The following is a 21,303-nucleotide window of genomic DNA, read 5'->3' as shown; positions in this document are numbered from 1 at the left end:
CCAAGTGAGCTCTGCCCCTTTCAAACCCCCCAGCTGGGAAAGGCTAAGTGGAGCTTGGGAGGTCGTGTCTGCAGAAGCCTAGAAAGAAGAGTTGGATAGGAAGAATTTGGCCCGGTTTCCCTAGAGCTGTCCAAGTTACTCTCTAGGAGCTGGGCTCAGCTTCTCCTCTCCATCTTCATGATTCCTGGTAATAACCTAGCCTGTGATTCAAGGCTGCCCCAGCCTCACTCCAGAAGATCAAGTCTGTGGACAGCATGTGGTCCAACGTGCCCAAGGAAAGCAAGGTCCAAAACAATTCAGTCAGGGCAGTTCCCTTCCCACAGGGGAGCATGTTTCTGGTCCTAACTTCACTGCACTGATGTATAGAGCTCCTGCTGGCTCTGGGTTCCAATGCTCTCTCAATAGTTCTTTGTACTTCAACACGCTATGAAACCTCCCAAAGTATGGGTCTGTAAAGAGGATGATATCAAAGTTCTTGGTTCCTAGGGCTGTTGTGACGGTTTCATAAATGTAGCAAGTGTTCAGTGAAGGTTAAGTTCTCAACCTTGTTACAAGGTCGTCGGTATTGCCCACAAATGGTTGGTTCAAGGTTTTCTGAAATGATGTTCCCCCCCTTATTGATCACCTCTTGGGATTTTATATTTTAATGACCATGATTCCTATTGTTCAAGCTTGGAGAGGTACAAGGACCCGAGGCTCTAGGTCAGATTACAGGACTGCTAATTAAGGTTAGCCAGTGCAGCTGGCGCGACCTGTCAGACAGAGGGCCAGGTCAAGGGGAGCTTGGATCCACTGTGGCCTGAGGATAGTACTCCGACCTGGACAGGCAAGGGTGGGAGAATTCCAGGGCGGAGCCCCTTTTGGGAATGGGGACATGGGGGAGGTCAAACGCCTGGAGGGGGCGATCGCACACGCAAGGCGAAGACTCCAGACTCCTGAGATTGGCAAAGGAAAGCTCAGACTAGACGGAAAAAGGGGGCTTTCAGCCACACCTTAAAGGCCAGAAACCTCAGCACCAAAGGGCATTCAACCGCCGGCGGTATTTTTGGCCGCTGCTTCGGGCTCAGTCATGGCCCCCCAGACACCAGCGTAGAGCAGGGGAGTGTAGGCTGCAGGTGGCTCTAGGACGCCTCTAGCGCGCTCGCAGACCAGACCTTCCCAGCCAGACCTCCGAGAGGCAGTCCCAAATCATCGTGCAGGTGCTACAGGAAGCGCTCGGCGAAGCGACCGTGGCCACTGCGTGCGCCAGCACGCCTTGCTCGTTCCTTCAGCCGCTGTCCCCCAGAGCTCAGGTCCAGGCGGTCGCGGGGCAGCCAGCGCGGCGGAGGGCCGGGGGCGCGGGTGTGCGTGTGCTGGGAAGGCGGCCTTCCCCGCGGCCGCCGCAGCGCCAGCGCCTCCCCTCCCCCGGTGCGCACGGCTCGTCCCTGTCCCCGGAGGCGGCCCGAGCCGCCGCGGAGCAGCCTCGCCTTCGCCTCCCGCGTTTCCTGCAGCTCGCCCTCCCCCGGCCGGGCTCCAGGGGCTGCTGCCGAACGGCTCGCGGCGGGAGAGCAGCTCAGAGCGCGCACGGGGGCGGGCGGAGGCGGCCGGGTTCGGGGCGGCCGCGCCGGAGAGAGGCGCGCGCGGAGACGCCGGCCCCCCTCTTCGCGTTTGCTCGCTTGCTCCCCGCCTCCCGCACTCTGCTCGCTCCCACCCCTTCCCGGCGTGATTGATCCGTCACGGGCGCCGCCGCTGCCGCTGTCGCTGCCGCCGCGGCCGTTCTGTGCCTAGCCGGAGCCTGAGCCTGAGCCGGAGCGGGGATCGGCGCCATTGCGCGGGCGCCGCGGGGAGATCTTGGCGCGGGGCGGCGGGCCGGGCCAGGCCATGCGGGCCGAGTGAGCCGGCGCCCGCAGCCCGCGGCGCGGCATGGCTTCCCCGCCTAGCTCCGGGCAGCCCGGGCCGCCGCCGCCGCCGCCACCGCCGCCCGCGCGCCTGCTGCTGCTCCTGCTGCTGCCGCTGCTGCTGCCGCTCGCGCCCGGGGCCTGGGGCTGGGCGCGGGGTGCCCCCCGGCCGCCGCCCAGCAGCCCGCCGCTCTCCATCATGGGCCTCATGCCGCTCACCAAGGAGGTGGCCAAGGGCAGTATCGGGCGCGGCGTGCTCCCCGCGGTGGAACTGGCCATCGAGCAGATCCGCAACGAGTCGCTCCTGCGCCCCTACTTCCTCGACCTGCGACTCTACGACACCGAGGTGAGTGTCCGGCTGCCCGCGCCGTCGGGGCTGTGGGGGGAATGGGGGAGGACGTGCTGGACAGAAGCAAGCTTCGGCCCTTGGGCAGAGCCTTCATTGAGGCTGCCGAGGGCACCTCAGGCTGGGGCTCAGTGCTTACCCTCTGGGTCCCGCCGGGCTTGGCTCGCACAGCTGGTGCCAAGATTTGCTGAGCATCTTTCCCCTCTGCGATTGTGTATGTGTGTATGCTTGTGGGATGTGGGATAGAAAACTAGGGTCTCCTTTGCCCAGAGAAAGAGGTGGTAACTGAACCTGCCGAAAGGCCTGCAGTGGTCACCCCTGCCCAAGTCCCGCTGGTGGGGCTGTGGAGTGCTAGGTGGGAAGAACAGGCGCATTGACTATAAACTGGGCCATCAAGGGCTGGAGAGGCCACGGGCCTGCTCGCGGGCCTCAGAAAAGCCGAGGTGAGCTTTTGAGGTCCAGAGGGCTCGGGGACCCAGGGGCTGGAGCGCGCATCAGGGCTGGGCGCCTGGTGCGCGCCAGCATCTTGGAACCCGCACCGGTCCGGCCGGTGTGGGGCCGCCGGCTCTGCAGCGCTGCTTGCTGCCTGCAGGTGCCTGGCCCTGCCTGTGGCCCGAGCGGTTTCCTGAGGAGACCCCTTCCGGTTAGTTGCTCAGAGTGTCCCGAGCAGGTCTCGCCCCGGACGCGCGAGAGTGTGCGGCCGCGCCGCTGCTGGTGGCCGGGCGGCTGCCGGCGCAGTTTCCCGGGGCGCAGACTTGAAGCACGGACTTGGAGCGCAAGTCGGCTTGCCTTCCCGGCCTCTTTCTCTGAGGGGAGCAGAAGAGCCGAGAGATTTCCGTCTTAAGCCCCCTGGTTACACCCTCAGCTTGCATTCCAGCTGTAGCAACAGCGCACATCTCCGCCGGCCCGAGAACTAGGGTGCGCCGAGGGGGCTCAGAGGAGCAATCGCTGGCCGCTTGAGGTCGGGTTTGCGAGTTTTTCCATACTGAGGGAGCTCCTACGCTCCGGCCACAGCGGCTGAGACGCGGCCTGAAGGGGGCAGTGATTTCCTGTGCAGAACGCTCGGTTGGCGCCTCTTCCACCGCGCCAAGCCCGGCCAAGGCAATGGGTTTAATTGACCCGGCTTCCTGGGGCTCCCTGGGCACTTCTGCTCGAGTCCTGGTGTAGAAGGGGAGGGGAGGGTCGTCGTGCCACGCTGATGCGGCACCCTAGGCTCCACTTCCTTCTCTGTGTGACCGCCCACCCCCCCCACCCCGCCGCTTTTGGGTCCCCGGAAAAAGCAGGAATATGGATTGCATCTTATTTCCCGCCTCCCCCCTTCACGGATGAACCAGTCTGCTCTGCGATGTAAATAAAAGGTGAAGGAACGGGTGGCAGTTGGTGGCGGTGCCCGGAGGTTGCTGCAAGCGGAGAGGCTTCCTTTGCCCTGGGAGGATGTAAGCTGGGAGCTGTGCAGAGCCAGCCCCTGTGGAATCATCTCTGAATGACATTCCTGTCTTCTCCAGAACATTTCAAGTTCTCTGGGGGTACTTGTCCGACACACGTAAACAGAGAGGGCAATGCAATTATACCGAGCCATGTCTTCTGGGTACTGTTTCTCTGTTGCTCAATCTTTTTTTTTTTGCAAAGGACACAGGAGAGCGGGTTCTTTGGAGACAAAACCATTTATGGACAGGGCAGCCCTGTTTGTATCATCACCAAATATTGTCAGCTGCATCATGTTTTCACCAATTTATTCCATTCAGAAAGCTTCCCTGAAAGAGACTTCATATTAACTTGTTAGTGGCAGCAAAGGGAAGGGTGCTCAATTTCAGGATGTGGGTTGATGCTTTTATATTGTATTTTCAAGTGTGTCTTGATGACTTTCTGAGTGAGAGGGGGCCTAAAGTCAAGAGGATGAGACAGTCAGAAGGCACTTGAGCTCGAGGGAAGGAGGGCAGAGGGTAATCTCAGCCTCATGGGAGCAGAGACATTTCTAGCCATTTGAAGGGGCACAGGGCATGGGCTTTGGGATGGCTCTGACCTGAGTCTGGTCAGAAACCTAGCATCTTCCCCGTGGGTGACCTTGAGCAAGGGATTTAATCTCTGTAAGCCTAGATTTCCACTTCTGCAAAACTGGGACTGTTATACGTACTCCGTTGGATGGTATTGTGACGCTTAAGGGAGATAACTGGCCGGAATGGAAAATGCCTTGAGCTGGCAGCACAGCGGCCAGTCCTCTGGCATGCTGTAAGCGCTCAATAAATGTTTCCTGCCTTCCTTTCCTTTCTTGCTTTCCCTTTCCTCTGTCCTAGATTCACAAGTAAGACACTGCAACTTTAGATTTGGTAAAATGGTCACCACTAAAATGTTAAGTTTGCTTATTTGTTTTTCCTCATCTCATGAAGAGTCAGTGAAGTTATCACCAGAAAAAAAGAATCTTGGCTTAGAATCAGATAAATATGTTATCTCCTGCCATGAGGTGTCACAGTTGGGAGAACACCCAGGTGATAGAATACTTAATTTTTTCAAGTGGCCCATCTTTATAGAGTAGAGGGACTTTCTTTCTAAAGCCAAAGTAAAGGATCAGGCTGAGTAATTGCAATAAAACCTGAAGGGTGTTTGGGGCTCGTCTTAGAGCGTTTGGACCCTATTTTATTCAGATAGGATGTCTTTATGGATTGAATGTACTCTTTAGTCACTTGTTGACTGTGTCACTTGATGTCTATAGACTTGAACACAGGATGGATGTGGTGAGCACATTGTGGCAGACTTTGCTATCGTTTGCTCTCAGTCAATGGCCAGAAACTATGGGCAGCCAGGACGGACCTCTGTCCACACAGCCTTAGAAGAGATGGAGATTAGCAAGACATGGGTTAATCTGATCATTGGGACCAGCCTGTCTCCATAAAGGAGCGTCCCCCACACACTTATTCAGTTGCCCCTCTGCTGTAATTAGAATAGCAATAAAGGATTCAAAGCCCCACCCAGTGCCATGTGTTTGTAAAAATGAAGCATCCCAGCAGAATCTCTGCTAGGACCTCTCTTCTTTGGTGTACTTCAAATCACTTCAGCAAATACTTCTTTATGTATTCCAAGGAACATTTGAATATATAAAAACACAAGCAAAACAACAGAAAATACAGATAAGAGGAAGCATCAGAAACCACATAGAAAAATGGGCATTATTGAACCCAGAACCTGGGCTCAGATGACTATTGCATTTTTGTGAATTAAGTTGTAGTGCTGAGCTTCTTGGCAGTCAAGGTTAACAAGTAAACCTTGTTAGATTAGATTACTCATGTTTGTTTAAAAGACTCTGAGGGACAGTGTCTTTTTTAAATAAAAGTTTTACAGGTTCAGAAATATTCTTCCTGTGGTTGTTTCTCATGTAGTCATATTAATAAAATTAAATAATAACCAAGGGATGAGTTACAAATATTATTGGCTTTTCTGATTTATTTAAAGTAATATTCATTTTAGAAAAAAAATTATAGAGAAACATGAGAAAACTGCATATAATCCACCTACGCAAAGATAATTGCATCTAATAATTAGCATTATTCCCTTCCAGTTGCTGGTGTTTACTATTTTGTGTACTTGAGATTTCTATGCATCCTTTTATATTTTGTTTCATTCACTTAATATTATAGCATGGTTATTTCTCCATGTCCTCAAATCCTCTTTGCAAAGATGAATTTTAGTGGCTATTTACTATTCTATTCTATTAAGTCATTCCCCTATTGTTGGATTTAATATGTCTTCCCACTTGTTACTATTTTAAATTATTCTGTAATAAACTTAGGGAAAGTTCAGGGAGCCAAAGGAGCATGTTCCAGGTGTGCGCCTCTCAGAAAGTCTACCCCATTGCAGGGATCCAGCTTGGAGAACCTAGTGATTGGTGAGTATGTCCTTTCCTTGAGTGGGTTGCCAAATATCTGTTGTCTCATTCTTTGTGCTTTAGAGTGGACCAAAACAACTGTGGGATGGAGGCCAAGCTTTTCAAGGAGGTCTGAGTACAGCTTAGTAGACATTAATTGAGCACTTACTGCATTTATTACCCACTCCAGTGTTCTTGCCTGGAGAATCCCAGGGACGGGGGAGCCTGGTGGGCTGCCGTCTATGGGGTCACACAGAGTCGGACACAACTGAAGTGACTTAGCAGCAGCAGCAACTGCATTTATTGGTATTGCAGAAAGAAGAGGTAAACCCAGTCCTGGATTCAGGAGAGGAGCTGGTGGATAGGGAAGAACACAGCAAGCATGTGTTTGTCGTTTTCAACGCAAGATAGAAAGTAATCCATCTTGATGTCTGCACATTTCTGTGACTATACTGAAACCCATAGAACTACAGACTTTAATAGAATAAATGTTATGGCATATGAATTATATCTCAGTATAGCTGTTTTTAGAAATAAAGAGAAAATGACGTCTTCTAGGATCAGGCTCACATCTCTGTGGTTATACCCCACTGCCTGGCATGGTACCTGACCCTTAGTAGGTATACTGCTTAGGAACCTCATTACAGGTGACAGAAACCCAACTTTAACAGGCTCATGTGGCTGAAAAATCCTGGAGTGAGCTGTATTCAGGTATGGCTGAATCCAAGAACTTAAATATCTTAAAAATGTCTCCCTCTTTGTCTCTTGGCTCTGATTTCCTTTGTGTTTGGCTTCACCCTCAGTCAGGCTCTCCCCATTTGGCTGTACAGATGGCCCCTAGCAGCTGCAAGTTAACACCCTCCCAGCTTAGAAACTCCAGTAAGAAGAGTGTTTCTTTCCTGACTATTGCAGCAGAAATCCTAAGCTCAGCTCTCATTGGCTTGAGTTGGGTCATGTATCTATCCTCAAACCAATAACATGATATTGGTGGGTCTGGGACATCTATCAGCCTTTCATGCAGGAACAGGATGGTGAGGTCAGCTCCATCCAACCACACTGAATACAGAGTGGAGAAGAGGTGACTCCTCAAAGTACATCAGAGGCTGTTAAAGTCGGGTGGATGCCAGGTGGGTCTGATCACAGATATCTACTTGGGAAATGCTAAGTTCAAGAAAGAAGCAATAGATGCCGGGAGCATTAAGAGAAAGGGAAGACCACATCTAGATCTCCTGGAAGAGAGGAGGTCAAGATGAGTCTGGAAGGGTGAATGTAATGTTTACACAAAGAGGTGTGGGCTCAGGCAGATGGAGGTTGGATCCCAGAAACAATCACCAAGATCAAAGGATAGAGGACACAAAGTGTGAGGTGTGTTTGGGGAGCACTGACCTATTCTGTTTTCAGCTGAGTGCAGGGTTTGTAGAAGGAAAGGCAGACTGGTGGTGGGTGTGGAAGGCCCTGAATGCCGTGTCAGGAAGGTTGGCCTTCATTTTGGAACAGTGAGGCGCCATGGAGATTTTTGAACATGAATGTGACAAGATAAAGGACAGTAGGGATGTAGAGGTGGGAAGGTAGACAGGAGAAGGAGACAGAGAAGCCAGGAAGCTGTTGTAGCAACTGAGGGGTAGGTGCTGGGCCCTGAGCAGAGATGGAGAGGGGATGAGGGTGCTCCGAGGCCTGACTGGGCAAGAGAGGCGGCAAAGGGGAGCTTGAGAGTGGGGGTGTCTGGCAGACCAAACAGTAACTGAAGTTAGTTGCACTGCAGGGGAACGAGGAGAGAGAGTCCCCGAGGGGATGAGGCTGGGCACAAAACCATACCCTTCAGCTCCACTGGCTCCAAACACCTGTCGGATGAGCACCTCATCATGTCAGGAGACTTGGGTCTATATCCCCGTTGGGTACCGTGTACCTGCCTGGTGACCTTAGACAAGCCACTTTGCCTCTATTTCTTCATCTGTAAAATGGGGCAAATATACTAACTGCCTGATAGGATATGGGGATCAAAGAAGACTATCTGGGTAAAGTAATTCAATGCTTGATGTACTATGAGTGCTCAGTAAATATTCACGCCAGTTTTGTCACCAGTCTTATTATTCCTGTACCAAGTGGATATGATGATGTTGACCCCACAGAGCTGAATTAGGAATAAATATAATGGATATGGAATCTCAAAACATGATGTAAAGCCATGTTTCTCTGTCATCACTTTCCGGTGCCATGTTGCTGAAAAGGGTGTTGGAGAAAGAGGATGTGAGTGCGAGATCTTTATTCATGTATATCTCCCAGCGCATCTTCCATATCTGTCTCTTTCTCCCCTGCCGGACTGTAGCTCTGGGAGGGAAGAGCCAGTCTGATGCCCCCGTGTTTTACAGGCAGTGGGCATCAGTGAATGTTTGCTGAACTGAACTATAAGTGAATAAATTAGAATCTGCCTTCTGAGTTAGCTTCCCACAGTATGAATGATTTCTCTGGATACTTCCTCAGAGAAGCTCCACCTCCCCAACACCAATGGACTTACTTAGAAGACCCCATGTATCAGAATTAAGCCGAGCTGCCTCCTGCATGTTCCCACAAGCACTGGCCCCCGAGCTTTCCTGGCGTGAAGGAAATGCCCTTGGTCATGCCATGCCTATTCCCAACCAATTTCTCAGACCTAGCCAGGCACCCAGGAGAAGGTGCGTGGAATAATACACCTTTAGAACTAGATATTGGGCTAAGACTTTTAGCTCACTGCCTATATTTTTAAAGGGCTCTTCTTTATGTGTTTGGCCTCCCCTCTAAGGAAGATCATCAACTTCTTTATGCAGAGCTGTGAGATCTCAACAGGGAAATGAACAAGCTGAAAGTGTAAGACAGGGGTGAAAATAGAAGTGTTAAATAAATTCATTGAGTTTCCCAGGTGGCGCTAGTGGTAAAGAATCTGCCTGCCAAAGCAGGAGATGCGAGTTCAATCCCTGTGTCAGGAAGATCCCTTGGAGGAGGGCATGGCAACCCACTCCAGTATTCTTGCCTGGAGAATCCCATGGACAGAGGAGCCTGGTGGGCTGGTCACAGGGTTGCAAAGAGTCGGACACGACTGAAGCGACTTATCACACACACACACAGAGGATATATAACTTTTGTTAGTCAGGGTGGACTTGGCAGTGCTGCATCAGCAAATCCTGAAATCTGTTTTGCTTGACACAGTCAAATTTATATACTAGCTCAGCCAAATCCAGTGTGGGTCAGAACCTCCTGGGAGGCCCTCCTCCAAGTGAGAACACAGGACTCCAGGCTGCTCTTATACTGTCACTCTCCCATCTTTGGCCTCAAGAAGACGGGGGCAGGAAGAAATCCGTAGGGGAAGGCACACGAGATTTTTGGCCATCTTTACTTGGAAGTGGGGTGTATTATTTCTACTCATATTTCATTGATCCGAAATAGTTGTTGACCAACCTAACTTAAAAGGAGGCTGGGTTATGTAAAGGAGCATGTGGATGTCGTTTGGGGTCCATCAAGAGTTACAGGCCAAGATGGATGTACAGGTCCCAGAGATCTTAACGGTAATACCCGTGAAAGATGAGAGAGGAGGTAGTGAAAGCCTCAGATCACAGTGCTGTTCTGACACCTGTGAAAGTAAAGGGGAAGGAAGGAGAGCTGGGAGAAGAGTTTCAGAAAATCTTGGCCAGCCCATTGGGGTGGGGTGCTCCAGAGCAAAGACTGCCAGTTAGAGGGATCAGTGAAAGTAAAAGTTGCTCAGTTATGTCTGACTCTGTGACTTCATGGAGTGTAGCCCGCCAGGCTCCTCTGTCCATGGGATTCTCCAGGCAAGAATACTGGAGTGACCAGTCTCTTCTCCTGGGGATCTTCCTGACCCAGGGATCAAAGCTAGGTCTCCTGCATTGCAGGCAGATTCTTCACCGTCTGAGCCACCAGGGAAGCCTGAGGGATCACATATCGGAGACCAAAAGAACCAGGCTCTAGAATCCTTGCCCAGCTTGGTCACTGGCTGCAGGCTCCCTGGGAGCCTGTCTTAATTAAACACTACAACAGATCTTGAAGCTACAGCTGGAGGTTTAGCTGAGGGCACTTGTCCTGTAGATTCCCCCTTTAAAGGAGATCTGACTGGCCCACCTAGATGGCTGCCATAGTTCCACCTATTTCTGCTCCATCATAGTAATGCTACATGTTGTGATGGAGAGAGCTTTCTGCCAGGCCCTTTTCTAGGCTCTGGGGTACAGAGATGGATGTGACATGGATCCTGCCCTTGAGGGTCTCACAGCCTAACTGGCGGTCACACAGTGTGACCTGACCATGGTCAGGAGGGGTCAGGGGAGGATGATGGGGAAGGCATACCCCTTCTTGAGGCACCTGTTTGGTCATTCCCCATGTTGTTTGGGGATGAAATGTAAGTGGCTTCTTATTGCTTACTTTTTTGGTTATTTATTTTGGTTCTAGGAAGGTGAGAAAATTAAATGGCATAGTTTGCCCAATGAGCATCGCATTCATCTGCTCCTTTTGTTTATTCTTATTCTCTCTGCTTATGTAACAGTTTGCAATGAGGCTGGTGAGATGCCTTTATCTCTGTACCTTTCCAGGAGCCAGCAGGTGTGCCAGGCTGAAACAACAGGAGTGTGAGCTCCAGTTGGGGTCAGTGGTCTGGGCTTTGGTGCTAGGTTGGTTGCTAAGACCTCGATGGTCTAGATGCTGGTGCTAGGTTAGTTAATAAGTCTTTGCTCTTCTCTATGAATTGCAGCACTGAGGATCTCTGCTCCACTGGAAGCACTCCAAGGGCAGGTACTGGGTGTGTCTGGCTCCCTTGTGTACACCCCCACCCCTCTAGGCAGTATCTCAGGGCCAGGCACAGAGCAGGAGCTCAATAAATATTTATTGAACAAGCAAATAGACCTAAAAGCTTGGAACTCAGTTCTCTGATTCGAAGAGGATTAATGGGTATAGTTTTAACAAATTGAGGAAGTGCTTTTTATGCCAGGCCCTGTGGGGTGAGCTTTCTGCTTGCTCTTTATTCCTTCTTTGGTGCTTTGTGGGACCTGGGAGTTGTGCAGAGGGAAAAGGGTACCTGTCGGATGTTCCAGTAGAAGATTTTGTGCAGAGCTAATGTCAGTCTTTGGAATTTCTAATGCTAATGTCATTTCTTTGGAAGGAATGATGCTGAAGCTGAAACTCCAGTACTTTGGCCACCTCATGCGAAGAGTTGACTCATTGGAAAAGACTCTGATGCTGGGAGGGATTGGGGGCAGGAGGAGAAGGGGATGGCAGAGGATGAGATGGCTGGATGGTATCACTGACTCGATGGGCGTGAGTCTGAGTGAACTCCGGGAGTTGGTGATGGACAGGGAGGCCTGGTGTGCTGCAATTCATGGGGTCGCAGAGTCAGACACGACTGAGCGACTGAACTGAGCTGAAAGTCAGTCTCCTCTCCCCTGACAAACACACACACCATCCTCCAAGGTCCTCTAACATCAAACCTGGGGAAGAAATACTTTCCAGCATCTGAGAAGTATTATGGTTTTAGGAGATTAGTTTATTGGAGCAATACTCTAACTGGCAGTTGGCAGCTGTAGGAATCAGGTTCTGATACCCCATTCCCACCTCCAGGGAGTTATCAGGCCACAGAGACTTGGCTGAGCTCTGGTCCCAGTAGACACTGTAGGAATGAAGCCAAGTCATCAGGCTTGGTGAGCAAGGTAGTCTAGTGGCAAGTCTGAATATAATGAATAAAGAGGTGTTATATTTCAGGTGCCTTGCTCCTGGGCTGGAAGTTTCTGCTCTTTATCCTTCTGTGGTCAGGACTGATTCAGGAACTGGGTAAGCTCAGTCTGGAGGTGACTATTTCTCTGATCTGGTTTTGCTCTGAACCCCAAATCAAATAGCCAAGTTTATTAGAATCATGTGCAAAGTATGAGTAAATTGGTTATGAGCTGATATCTGAGATTGGAGAATTTTTGCTTGAGTCAAGGGCCTGAACATTGTGACATATTTGGCGGCTGATTGGGCTGTTCTTTTCACCCCACTTTCTACTTTTTCAGTCTTTTTTGAACAGTCCACGTTGCTGGAAGGATGAAGTGTCATTGTCATCTAGAAAATTAGTGGTAGATCCAAAGTACTGAGTAAATGGACTCATCTGTCTTCATCAGTGCCCATGTTCCACAGCTGCTGGCTGAAGCAGACCCCTTCTCCTGCCATTTGGCAAGGACATCATCAGTCACCGTTCAGATAAAATCTAGCCAAAGAAGGACTTTGTGGAGTGATGCATTATTGTTGTTCTCATGGTGCAGGCTCAGGAGGTAGCAGAGAGAAAATTATATTTTCACACTCTGTCCATGATCCACTTGACTTTGTTCAGAGGGAACTGATTTTGAAAGCAACAGCTATCCTAATAATAATCACTATATCCAAATCGCTTTGTTTCTGAAACTACCCATTCACTGAAGCTTGTCTGAGAATGCCCAGAATTGTTTCAGGGATTTAACTGGCAGCCAGGGACCTGGAAGCCCACCCCAGGGCATATGATCAGAGTCCATGCAAATGCTTCCACCCAGTGTGTTGACTTTGATAGACTTTGGCTCACCCATCACTCCACAGAGTGTCCTCTCAGGGCCTGACTGACCCTTCTGACCCTCCTTGCTGGACTCTGAATTCTAGAAACATTGGGAAGTCTGGAGAACTTACTTATTGTCATTTGAAAAAGAAAAAGGAGAAGAAAACATTATTTGCAAGTAGGTGAGGAAAGAGAGACTATAACAACAGTAACTCACCTTTATCCTGTGCTTAGCATGTGTCAGTCCTGTGTCAAGTACTTATTTAATTCTCATGCCAATTTGATGCGGTAGGTGCTATTATTGTCTGCATTTTACAGATGAGGCTTAGAGAGGTTAAGTGACTTATTTAACATCACAACCAACCAAGTGGTGAGCTGGGGATTTCAATCCGGATGGTCTGACTTTGATCTCTGCTGCTTAAACTCTAAAGTGAAATAGCATCTTCACATGGGAGCTATCTGCCTCCCATGAAAGCAAGTGGCACGTTTTGTCAGTAGCTGCTGCTTCTCTTTTTTTGATGAATTTCACCCAGCTGCTTGCCTCTCCCTTTAATTCAGCCTCATCCTCACCCATTTCCCTGTCCGCCCCCTCAGTCACACACAGCCAGCGCTGTACTCTCTACTCACTTTAAGTGTGTCTGTCTACACACCTGGCTCACATGGATCCGCTCTCTGCTCCCCTTGCTCCTGCAGAACTTGTCACCTCCTGTGTTTATTTGGGGCATCAGTGTTTGTGTCTACGAGTGTGTGTCTCCTTTTAGACTTAGATCATGTTGAGAGCAGCCGTGAGGCTTCCTTTATGCGTGGAGCTCATACCTGCTAAGCACCTGCTTGGCGCCAGGCGCAGTGCTGGTCACGGGGCATGTGGAGGTGAGTTTAAAACAGTGATGCTCTCAAAGGGAGGCCACCGGGGTTTTGTTACCATGCAGCCTAAGAAGCGTGATGGTGCAGCCTGGGGCAGGTGCAGGGGCTGTCCCCCGGATACCCAGCACACTGGTCAGGTGGCCTCCCTGTTGAACACCCTGTAGGGGCTCATCATCGTTCTGGGAATGGGAACAGAACTCCCTGTGCCCTTGGAAGCCCTGCGGCCTGCCCCGCTCACGCCTAGCTTCCGTCCTGAGAACTCTTCCCTCTGTCTCTCTCTCTGGGCCCAGACATGGGGTATTTTCAAGTTTCTCTGGTGATCGTGCTCAGAGAGTGTGCACGTCACCTTTCCACAGGCTGTTTCCACCGTCTGGAGGGGGCTTTTGCCATCTTTCATCATCTTTTAAATACCAGCACAAGTGTGCTTTCTCTGTCCTCGCTCACTGGGAGAAACCTCTGCCGCAGTTTCTCTGACTCTTGAGCCTTTGTAGTGCTTATCACAGATGCGATTTTATTTTTTTATTATTTTTTTAATTTAATTTTTTAACATTTTACTTTACAATACTGTATTGATTTTGCCATTCATTGACATGAATCTGCCACGGGTGTACGTGAGTTCCCAATCCTGAACCTGCCCTCCCACCTCCCACCCCACATCATCTCTCTGGGTCATCCCAGTGCACCAGCCCCAAGCATCCTGTATCCTGTATTGAACCTAGACTGGCGATTCGTTTCTTACATGATAGTATACATGTTTCAATGCCATTCTCCCTAATCATCCCACTGTCTCCCTCTCCCACAGAGTCCAAAAGTCTGTTCTATACATCTGTGTCTCTTTTGCTGTCTCGCATACAGGGTTATCATTACCATCTTTCTAAATTCCATATATATGTGTTAGTATATCGTATTGGTGTTTTTCTTTCTGGCTTACTTCACTCTGTATAATTGGCTCCAGTTTCATCCACCTCATTAGAACGGATTCAAGTGTATTCTTTTTAATGGCTGAGTAATACTCCATTGTGTAAATGTACCACAGCTTTCTTATCCATTCATCTGCTGATGGACGTCTAGGTTGCTTCCATGTCCTGGCTATTCTAAACAGTGCTGCGATGAACATTGGGGCACACATGTCTCTTTCAATTCTGGTTTCCAGATGCAATTTTAAAGTGCCGGGATGTTTGCTCAGCGTTGGTCCCCCTGTTTTGCAGGGGACTGTGAGCTCGGTCTATTTTGGCTCACCATAGTTCCCCACAGTTTCTAGCACTTGGTGGTGGTTGTGTCAGTCGCTCGGTCGTGCCTGACTCTTTGTGACCCCATGGACTGTAGCCCACAAGGCTCCTCTGTCCATGGGATTCTCCAGGCAAGAGTACTGGGGTGGGTTGCTGTTTCTTTCTCCAGGGGATCTTCCCAGCTCAGGTATCGAACCTGGGTCTCCTGCATTGCAGGCAGATGCTTTACTGCCTGAGCCACCAGGAAGCCCTCTGGTGCGAATATTTATTGAGCCCATGGTAGATGCTCATTAAATATTTGCTGAATGAATGGATGAGTGTCGAAAGATTTATGAGGCCTCATCTGGTTGTTTATAATGGCACCTGTGTGTTTTCCCATATCCGTGTGAATGTGGGGAGGACAGCTGGGCACTGTGGAGAGACCATCGCACATGGCATCAGAAACCTGGGTGTGTGTGCTGGTGCTGCTCACTCCTTGAGCCTTGGTGACCCCATCTGTGAAATGGGGATGGGTTATTTTGAAGGCTATCATAGAACATTCATGTAAAGCATTAAGCACAGGGGGCCACGTTGATAGGCAGTCACTGAATTTTATTATTGTCATTTTATTATAACACGTATGAAAACGTAAAGTGCTGCATAGTCACATAAATACCAGCTCTTGTTTCCATGGAGGACTCTGTGTTTGAGGCTAGCAAAGTAGTGTGTGAGATCTGTCTGAGCATTGCTGAATGAGATTCTAGGTGAAGTGGTTGTTCCCGAATCCCTGTCTATTTCCAGAAGGAGCTGAGCTGCACTGAGAGCTCAGTGGTGAATCTCCTTGGGCCCAGGGTGTGCTGTTGACCCCTGTGGAGTCCTTATAGCTCTGTGTTGTCACTGCTGGCTATTGTCCACTACCAAGCCTGGCTGTGAGCGGGGCCAGTGTGTGAGGACAGGTGTGTCTTCTGTTTTGTATCTGCTGTGTCCCCATACCCAGGGTGCAGCCTGTAGGCCCTCAGCCATATCTGTGAGTGAATGAGTGCCCATGCATCTGAGCACCTAGCACGGCCACTGGCACACTGTAAGTGCTTAGCAAAAGCTTTTTGCATGAATGGCATAAACACAATGTGCAGCATAACCATTTTGGATAAAATCACAACTGCGCCTCTAAAGGAAGCCAAGGGAGAGGACACGATCAGGCATCTGTGAGGAATGGATTGCTCCACCTGCATACTGGGGCTGAAGGCAAGAGAGAAAGATTCTGGGGTTACCGTGGCAGGAGAACGTGTTTCCTTGTAGGTGCCAGAGAGAGATCTTTTAGCTCAAGGGCCAGGTGGTTCAGCAGAAAGGGCTCTGCACTTGGCACGGGTGATCCATCTCTGGTTCTCACTAGGGTGACCTTGAAGTAGTTGTTTAACTTCTTTACACCTTAGTTTTATCATCTGTAAAATGGGAATAATAATACTGCCTGCCCTGCCTGTCCATGGAATTATTGCAGAGATCATTGAAGAGGGAGATGGGGTGGGGGGAGAGATTAATGTGAAAAGGCTTTAAAAAGTTGTAAAGAGTTACAGATATCAAATGTGTCTGAAACTAAGCACAAAGAGTAATTAATTCTGGGTTGTTCTCCCAGGGCTTTTGGATATTTCCAATAACATCTTTATCAAAGACGCAGAGATGTTGTTCACATAGGTGATTCATTCAACTTTCTGTTAAGTAAGGAGAGCAGTGTGAGAGAACAATACTATGGAAGCAGTTAGCCAGGGGGCTGAGGTTTTCTGACCCCAGCAGGCTGTCTTACGGAAAGAAATATCTAGAACAAGAAGTGATTAATATGTCTTCCTGTCATCTGTGAGGTGTCTTCAGAATTCAGCCATTCATTGGCAGGTGTCAGATCTGAAACCATCTGCAGGCAAACTGTTGAACACAGGTCCCAGGCAGGAATTTGGTGGTGTGGGAGTTAGGGCTGTCTGCTGTAAGCAGCAGTTTGGGATCCAGCCAGGAAGGTATGGGGGGTTGCTAGGTTTGGGGACTGGGACAAAGCCTGGCATATCTGATTAAAATGTGAAATGTCTGGACTGTGCCAGTTCATGCAGCCCAGGAGTGGGAGGCTGGGATAAAAGTGAAAGTGTTAGTCGCTCAGTTGTGTCCAGCTCTTTGTGATCCCATGGATTGAGGCCTGTGGCGATCCTATGTCCATGGAATTCTCTGGGCAAGAATACTGGAGTGGGTAGGCAATAGTATTTATTTTCTCCAAAAAGAGCTTTGATTCTTGCCAACAGATGTGTAAGTATTTTGTTGAGACCTCAAGAGTTCTGGGCCAGGCAGTGTAGAGATGATGAGTTTGAGAGATTTGGGGACCCCAGAAGCCCCCCAGCTATGACATCCCCAGCTAAGCCCAATCCTACCTGCTGGAATCCTGTGGACAGTGGGTCTTGAGATGGTCTGATTGACTTTGTTTTGGCCACTCTAGATCCTCAGCAGATTGTGAGGATTCCAGCCTGATTCCACCCTGGTGGCTCCACCATGGACAAAACAAAGTGGCAGGCCCTTACTGAGCCCCTCCTATGCTCCAAGTACTTTGCCAGGTGCCCTCACGTGCACACCAGAGAAGGCAGGGAGTAGTAGAAAGAGTTTGGACTTCCGAGCCCTAGAGGCCCCGATCTGGCTCACAGCCCTGCTGGGTGACCTTGTTGGGGGTCACTTCGCTTGGGGCCTCCCTTCCCTGATGTATAACATGGAAGTTTGATAACAGATGATCAGCGTTGTTTTGAAGACTAAATAAAATGAAAGCATAAGATCTAGTGCCCAGGGGGTGTTTGGCAAACGCCACAGGGTGGAGTATGCACTGGGGATATGACATACTTCTCTTTTGATGTGAGGTGCAGGCAGGAAGTTGCAGAACTGGCCTTTGAGAATTGCTCTGGATTCTGGCTCCTGAGGATAGGGACTTCTGTAGGTTTTAGTTTTATTCCCCTGGGCGACTTACTCCTGCACAGATATAAAGCCAGGTGCTTCTAGTTTGGGAAACCAGGGAGGTGGATATAACTAGAAGAAAGTCCTGTTCTGGTCTGGCTCTGTATTCAGATGATTCTAGAAGCCCCTCTCTTAAGTTAGGAAGTTTCAATGTTGCTGGGGTGGGTGGCTTCATTGTCTAAAGAACAGTGTGGCCCCTGGGAGGGAGAGGAATGAGGCTTTGATCCCTCTCTCTGGGGCTTGAAATTGTTAGGACATGTCTGAGAGGTGGCATAACTTTGAGAAGGGTATGCTGCAGGAAAGGGCAAAAAGAGCTCTGAGGTGAGCTTTACTTAGTGTGGGAGCCCAGGGTATGCAGGTGTCGAGGGGAGGCGACTTGGAGATGGGAACTGATGCTGAAATAGCCCTTCTCCTCTAAGATACCCGGGGGAGGCCCTGGGGATGGTAACTGCAGATACAGTATAAACTGAAGGTGCTCAGTGTTGAGAACTGTAACCCTCAGTTTTGATCTTGGCTCTGGGCAACCTGGCCCAGGGTTGACCCCCTCAGGACCCTGGTCTTAGTGCAGATCACAAGCCTCTGTGGCCAACATGGCAGCTGAGTGAAACTGAGACTGGCAGCTGGGCCTGGCTCAAGGTTTGGGGTCAGGGTGACCTCAAGGTTGCAGATGAAGAAGACACACCAACCTGTCAGCATAAACCACCTGTAGGGCCGGGGTGCACTGAGCAAGGTGCTCCCAGAATGCCTGAGCTGCCCTATCCCTCTCATCTTTGAACATTCAAAGAAATGTTACCTTATTTCTACCCCAGTCTGGTATAGTGTGAAGTGCAGTTTGGTTTCTTATTTTGTTCTGATAATGACCTTATTTAGTCAATATTTGCAACAATTAAACGAGAATTACAGATTGTGTGTAGTGCTAGAGTCTGTAATTTTTTCCAAATGCATCATCTAATAACAACCTGGTAAGAGGAATTCTTCCATTAGCCCCATTTATCGACTGGGAAACTGAGGCTCAGAGTGATGAGCCCACGGTGAGATGGTAAGCAGAGACTTACTAAGTCTGCCAGGCTCTAAGCCCAGTGCCATTTGCATACTCACAGCTGCCGGGCACACTTTGGCCTAGGCAGATGGGCTGTGTGGTTCTGTACTATACTCTGGGTTCATGGGGATCAAGTCAGATGCCAGGGAGCCATCCATCATGGGCAATCCTGAAGGCCCTTGAAGAGAGCTGTGTCTACAGATGCTGTTGGCTTCATGGATGATAAAGTGCTTCCAAATACATCCTCTTAAGCGCCTCAGGAAGGACTGCCAGGGGTGGCCATCCACAGCAGGGAGGCAGATGCTCAGAGAGACTGGAGGTTTGGACCAGAATCCACATGCAGGCCAGTGTTAGCTGGTCATGGGGGAGAGGTGACCTTGTGTTGGACATTGAGCTCCATTTAGGAACAAGAATGATGCACCTGTGGCTGTGGGCATCTGAACATGACTCGAATATATGTAACAGTGTGGGCAACTCACATGTGAACAAGTTACTCTAGTGGAGCACCTGACTCTGGAGCAGGACTCCTTTGCCCTCACTTAGCAACTGTATTAATTTTGGTCAAGCCACTCCCCCTCCTGTGCCCCAGTGTTCTCATCTGTACAGTGGGTGATAATAATAGTACCTATTTCAAAGAATAGTTATAAAAACTAAATTTGCTGAAGACTTCAACCACTGCACAACACATCATAAGGGCCATGAAGTTTTTGTCAAGTAAAACAAAACATTTGAGGCTGATTTGAATACACTCTTCAGTTCAGTTCAGTTCAGTCGCTCAGTCATGTCCAACTCTTTGCAACCCCGTGAATTGCAGCACGCCAGGCCACCCTGTCCATCACCCACTCCCGGAGTTCACTCAGACTCATGTCCATCGAGTCAGTGATGCCATCCAGCCATCTCATCCTCTGTTGTCCCCTTCTCCTCCTGCCCCCAATCCCTCCCAGCATCAGAGTCTTTTCCAATGAGTCAACTCTTCGCACAAGGTGGCCAAAGTACTGGAGTTTCAGCTTCAGTGTCGTTCCCTCCAAAGAAATCCCAGGGCTCATCTCCTTCAGAATGGACTGGTTGGATCTCCTTGTAGTCCAAGGGACTCTCCAGAGTCTTCTCCAACACCACAGTTCAAAAGCATCAATTCTTTGGTGCTCAGCTTTCTTCAGAGTCCAACTCTCACATCCATACATGACCACTGGAAAAACCATAGCCTTGACTAGACAGACCTTTGTTGGCAAAGTAATGTCTCTGCTTTTCAATATGCTATCTAGGTTGGTCACGGAGAAGGCATTGGCACCCCACTGCAGTACTCTTGCCTGGAAACTCCCATGGACGGAGGAGCCTGGTAGGCTACAGTCCATGGGGTCGCTGAGAGTTGGACACGACTCGGTGACTTCACCTTCACTTTTCACTTTCATGCATTGGAGAAGGAAATGGCAACCCACTCCAGTGTTCTTGCCTGGAGAATCCCAGGGATGGTGGAGCCTGGTGGGCTGCCATCTATGGGGTCGCACAGAGTTGGACACGACTGAAGAGACTTAGCAGCAGGTTGGTCATAACTTTTCTTCCAAAGAGTAAGCGTCTTTTAATTTCATGGCTGCAGTCACCATCTGCAATGATTTTGGAGCCCCCCAGAATAAAGTCTGACACTGTTTCCACTGCTTCTCCATCTATTTCCCATGAAGTGATGGGACCTTAGGGAGGTGCAAGTAGAGGCTATAGGAGTGTGAAGGGAAGTGTGTTGAATTCTCACTAGCTACAGCCTGGGAGGGCTTCTCAGCCTGGGAGGTGACTTTGGAGCTGGGCTTGCAGAGGTGGAGATGTGAGAAGAGCCCTGTGGGAGGAGGGAACTACCCTGGCCAAGGTAGAGAGGTGGGACTTTGAGGAGTTAATGCTGAGCCATTCAGGTGTGGCAGGCACATAGGTGACTAGCTGTTAAAGACATTGTGGAGAGAGAGCCAAGATCTGGAAAAACAACCATCTTTGGGCCTGGAGTGTCTGAAAGTGCTGCTGCCAAGTTGCTTCAGTCGTGTCCGACTCCTAGCAACCCCATGGACTGCAGCTTACCAGGCTCCTCCGTCCATGGGATTTGCCAGGCAAGAGTACTGGAGTGGGTTGCCATCGCCTTCTCCGAGTGTCTGAAAGGATAGTTTTAAATCAGTCAGTGCTTATTAAGGGCCTCCTGCAAGGTCCTGGTTTCTGGTACTTGCTTTCAGCCCAGAGGCTTTCTGTGGCTGACACTGGAGGACACACCCCCACGTCACCTGGGAGCTGGACGAGGTCATCTCCAGGAACACAGCAAAGATTAGGTGCAGGGGAAAGGAGGCAGACCGAGCAGAGTTAGTGAATCTTGGCTTTGTTACTTGCTGAGACGTGTCTTTGGGCAAGCCCCTATCCCCCTCCACCTGTTTTTCCTTCTGTACAGTCGGGATGTGGGTTCCTGCCTGGTGGACTGGCTGGAAGTCAAGGATGAGAGGAAGTACCCTCTGAGAACGTTGAATGGGAGTAGGACCCAGCCATGTTTGACACCGATGAGATTCAGGAGCAAGTCTGCCATGAGCCCATTCTAATTTTAACAACCGAAAAATGACTCAGGGTCTGAAGA

The 21,303-nt window shown here is 49.9% G+C and overlaps 1 protein-coding gene across 1 annotated transcript in view; it reads left to right on the top strand.

The window, feature by feature from the left end:
* Positions 1 to 1,902: 1,902 nt before the first annotated feature.
* Positions 1,903 to 21,303, top strand: part of GABBR2 (gamma-aminobutyric acid type B receptor subunit 2) — a 367,358-nt gene continuing 347,957 nt past the window's right edge. The window contains exon 1 of the mRNA XM_068974355.1: positions 1,903 to 2,223. Within this exon, the coding sequence (XP_068830456.1) occupies positions 1,903 to 2,223 (321 nt within the window). The remainder of the gene's footprint in view (positions 2,224 to 21,303) is intronic.

Source organism: Capricornis sumatraensis, chromosome 6 (assembly GCF_032405125.1).
Source record: "Capricornis sumatraensis isolate serow.1 chromosome 6, serow.2, whole genome shotgun sequence".
Lineage (NCBI taxonomy): Eukaryota > Metazoa > Chordata > Mammalia > Artiodactyla > Bovidae > Capricornis > Capricornis sumatraensis.
Note: the sequence above shows the minus strand (reverse complement) of the source record. Positions and strands in the feature narration are given on the sequence as shown.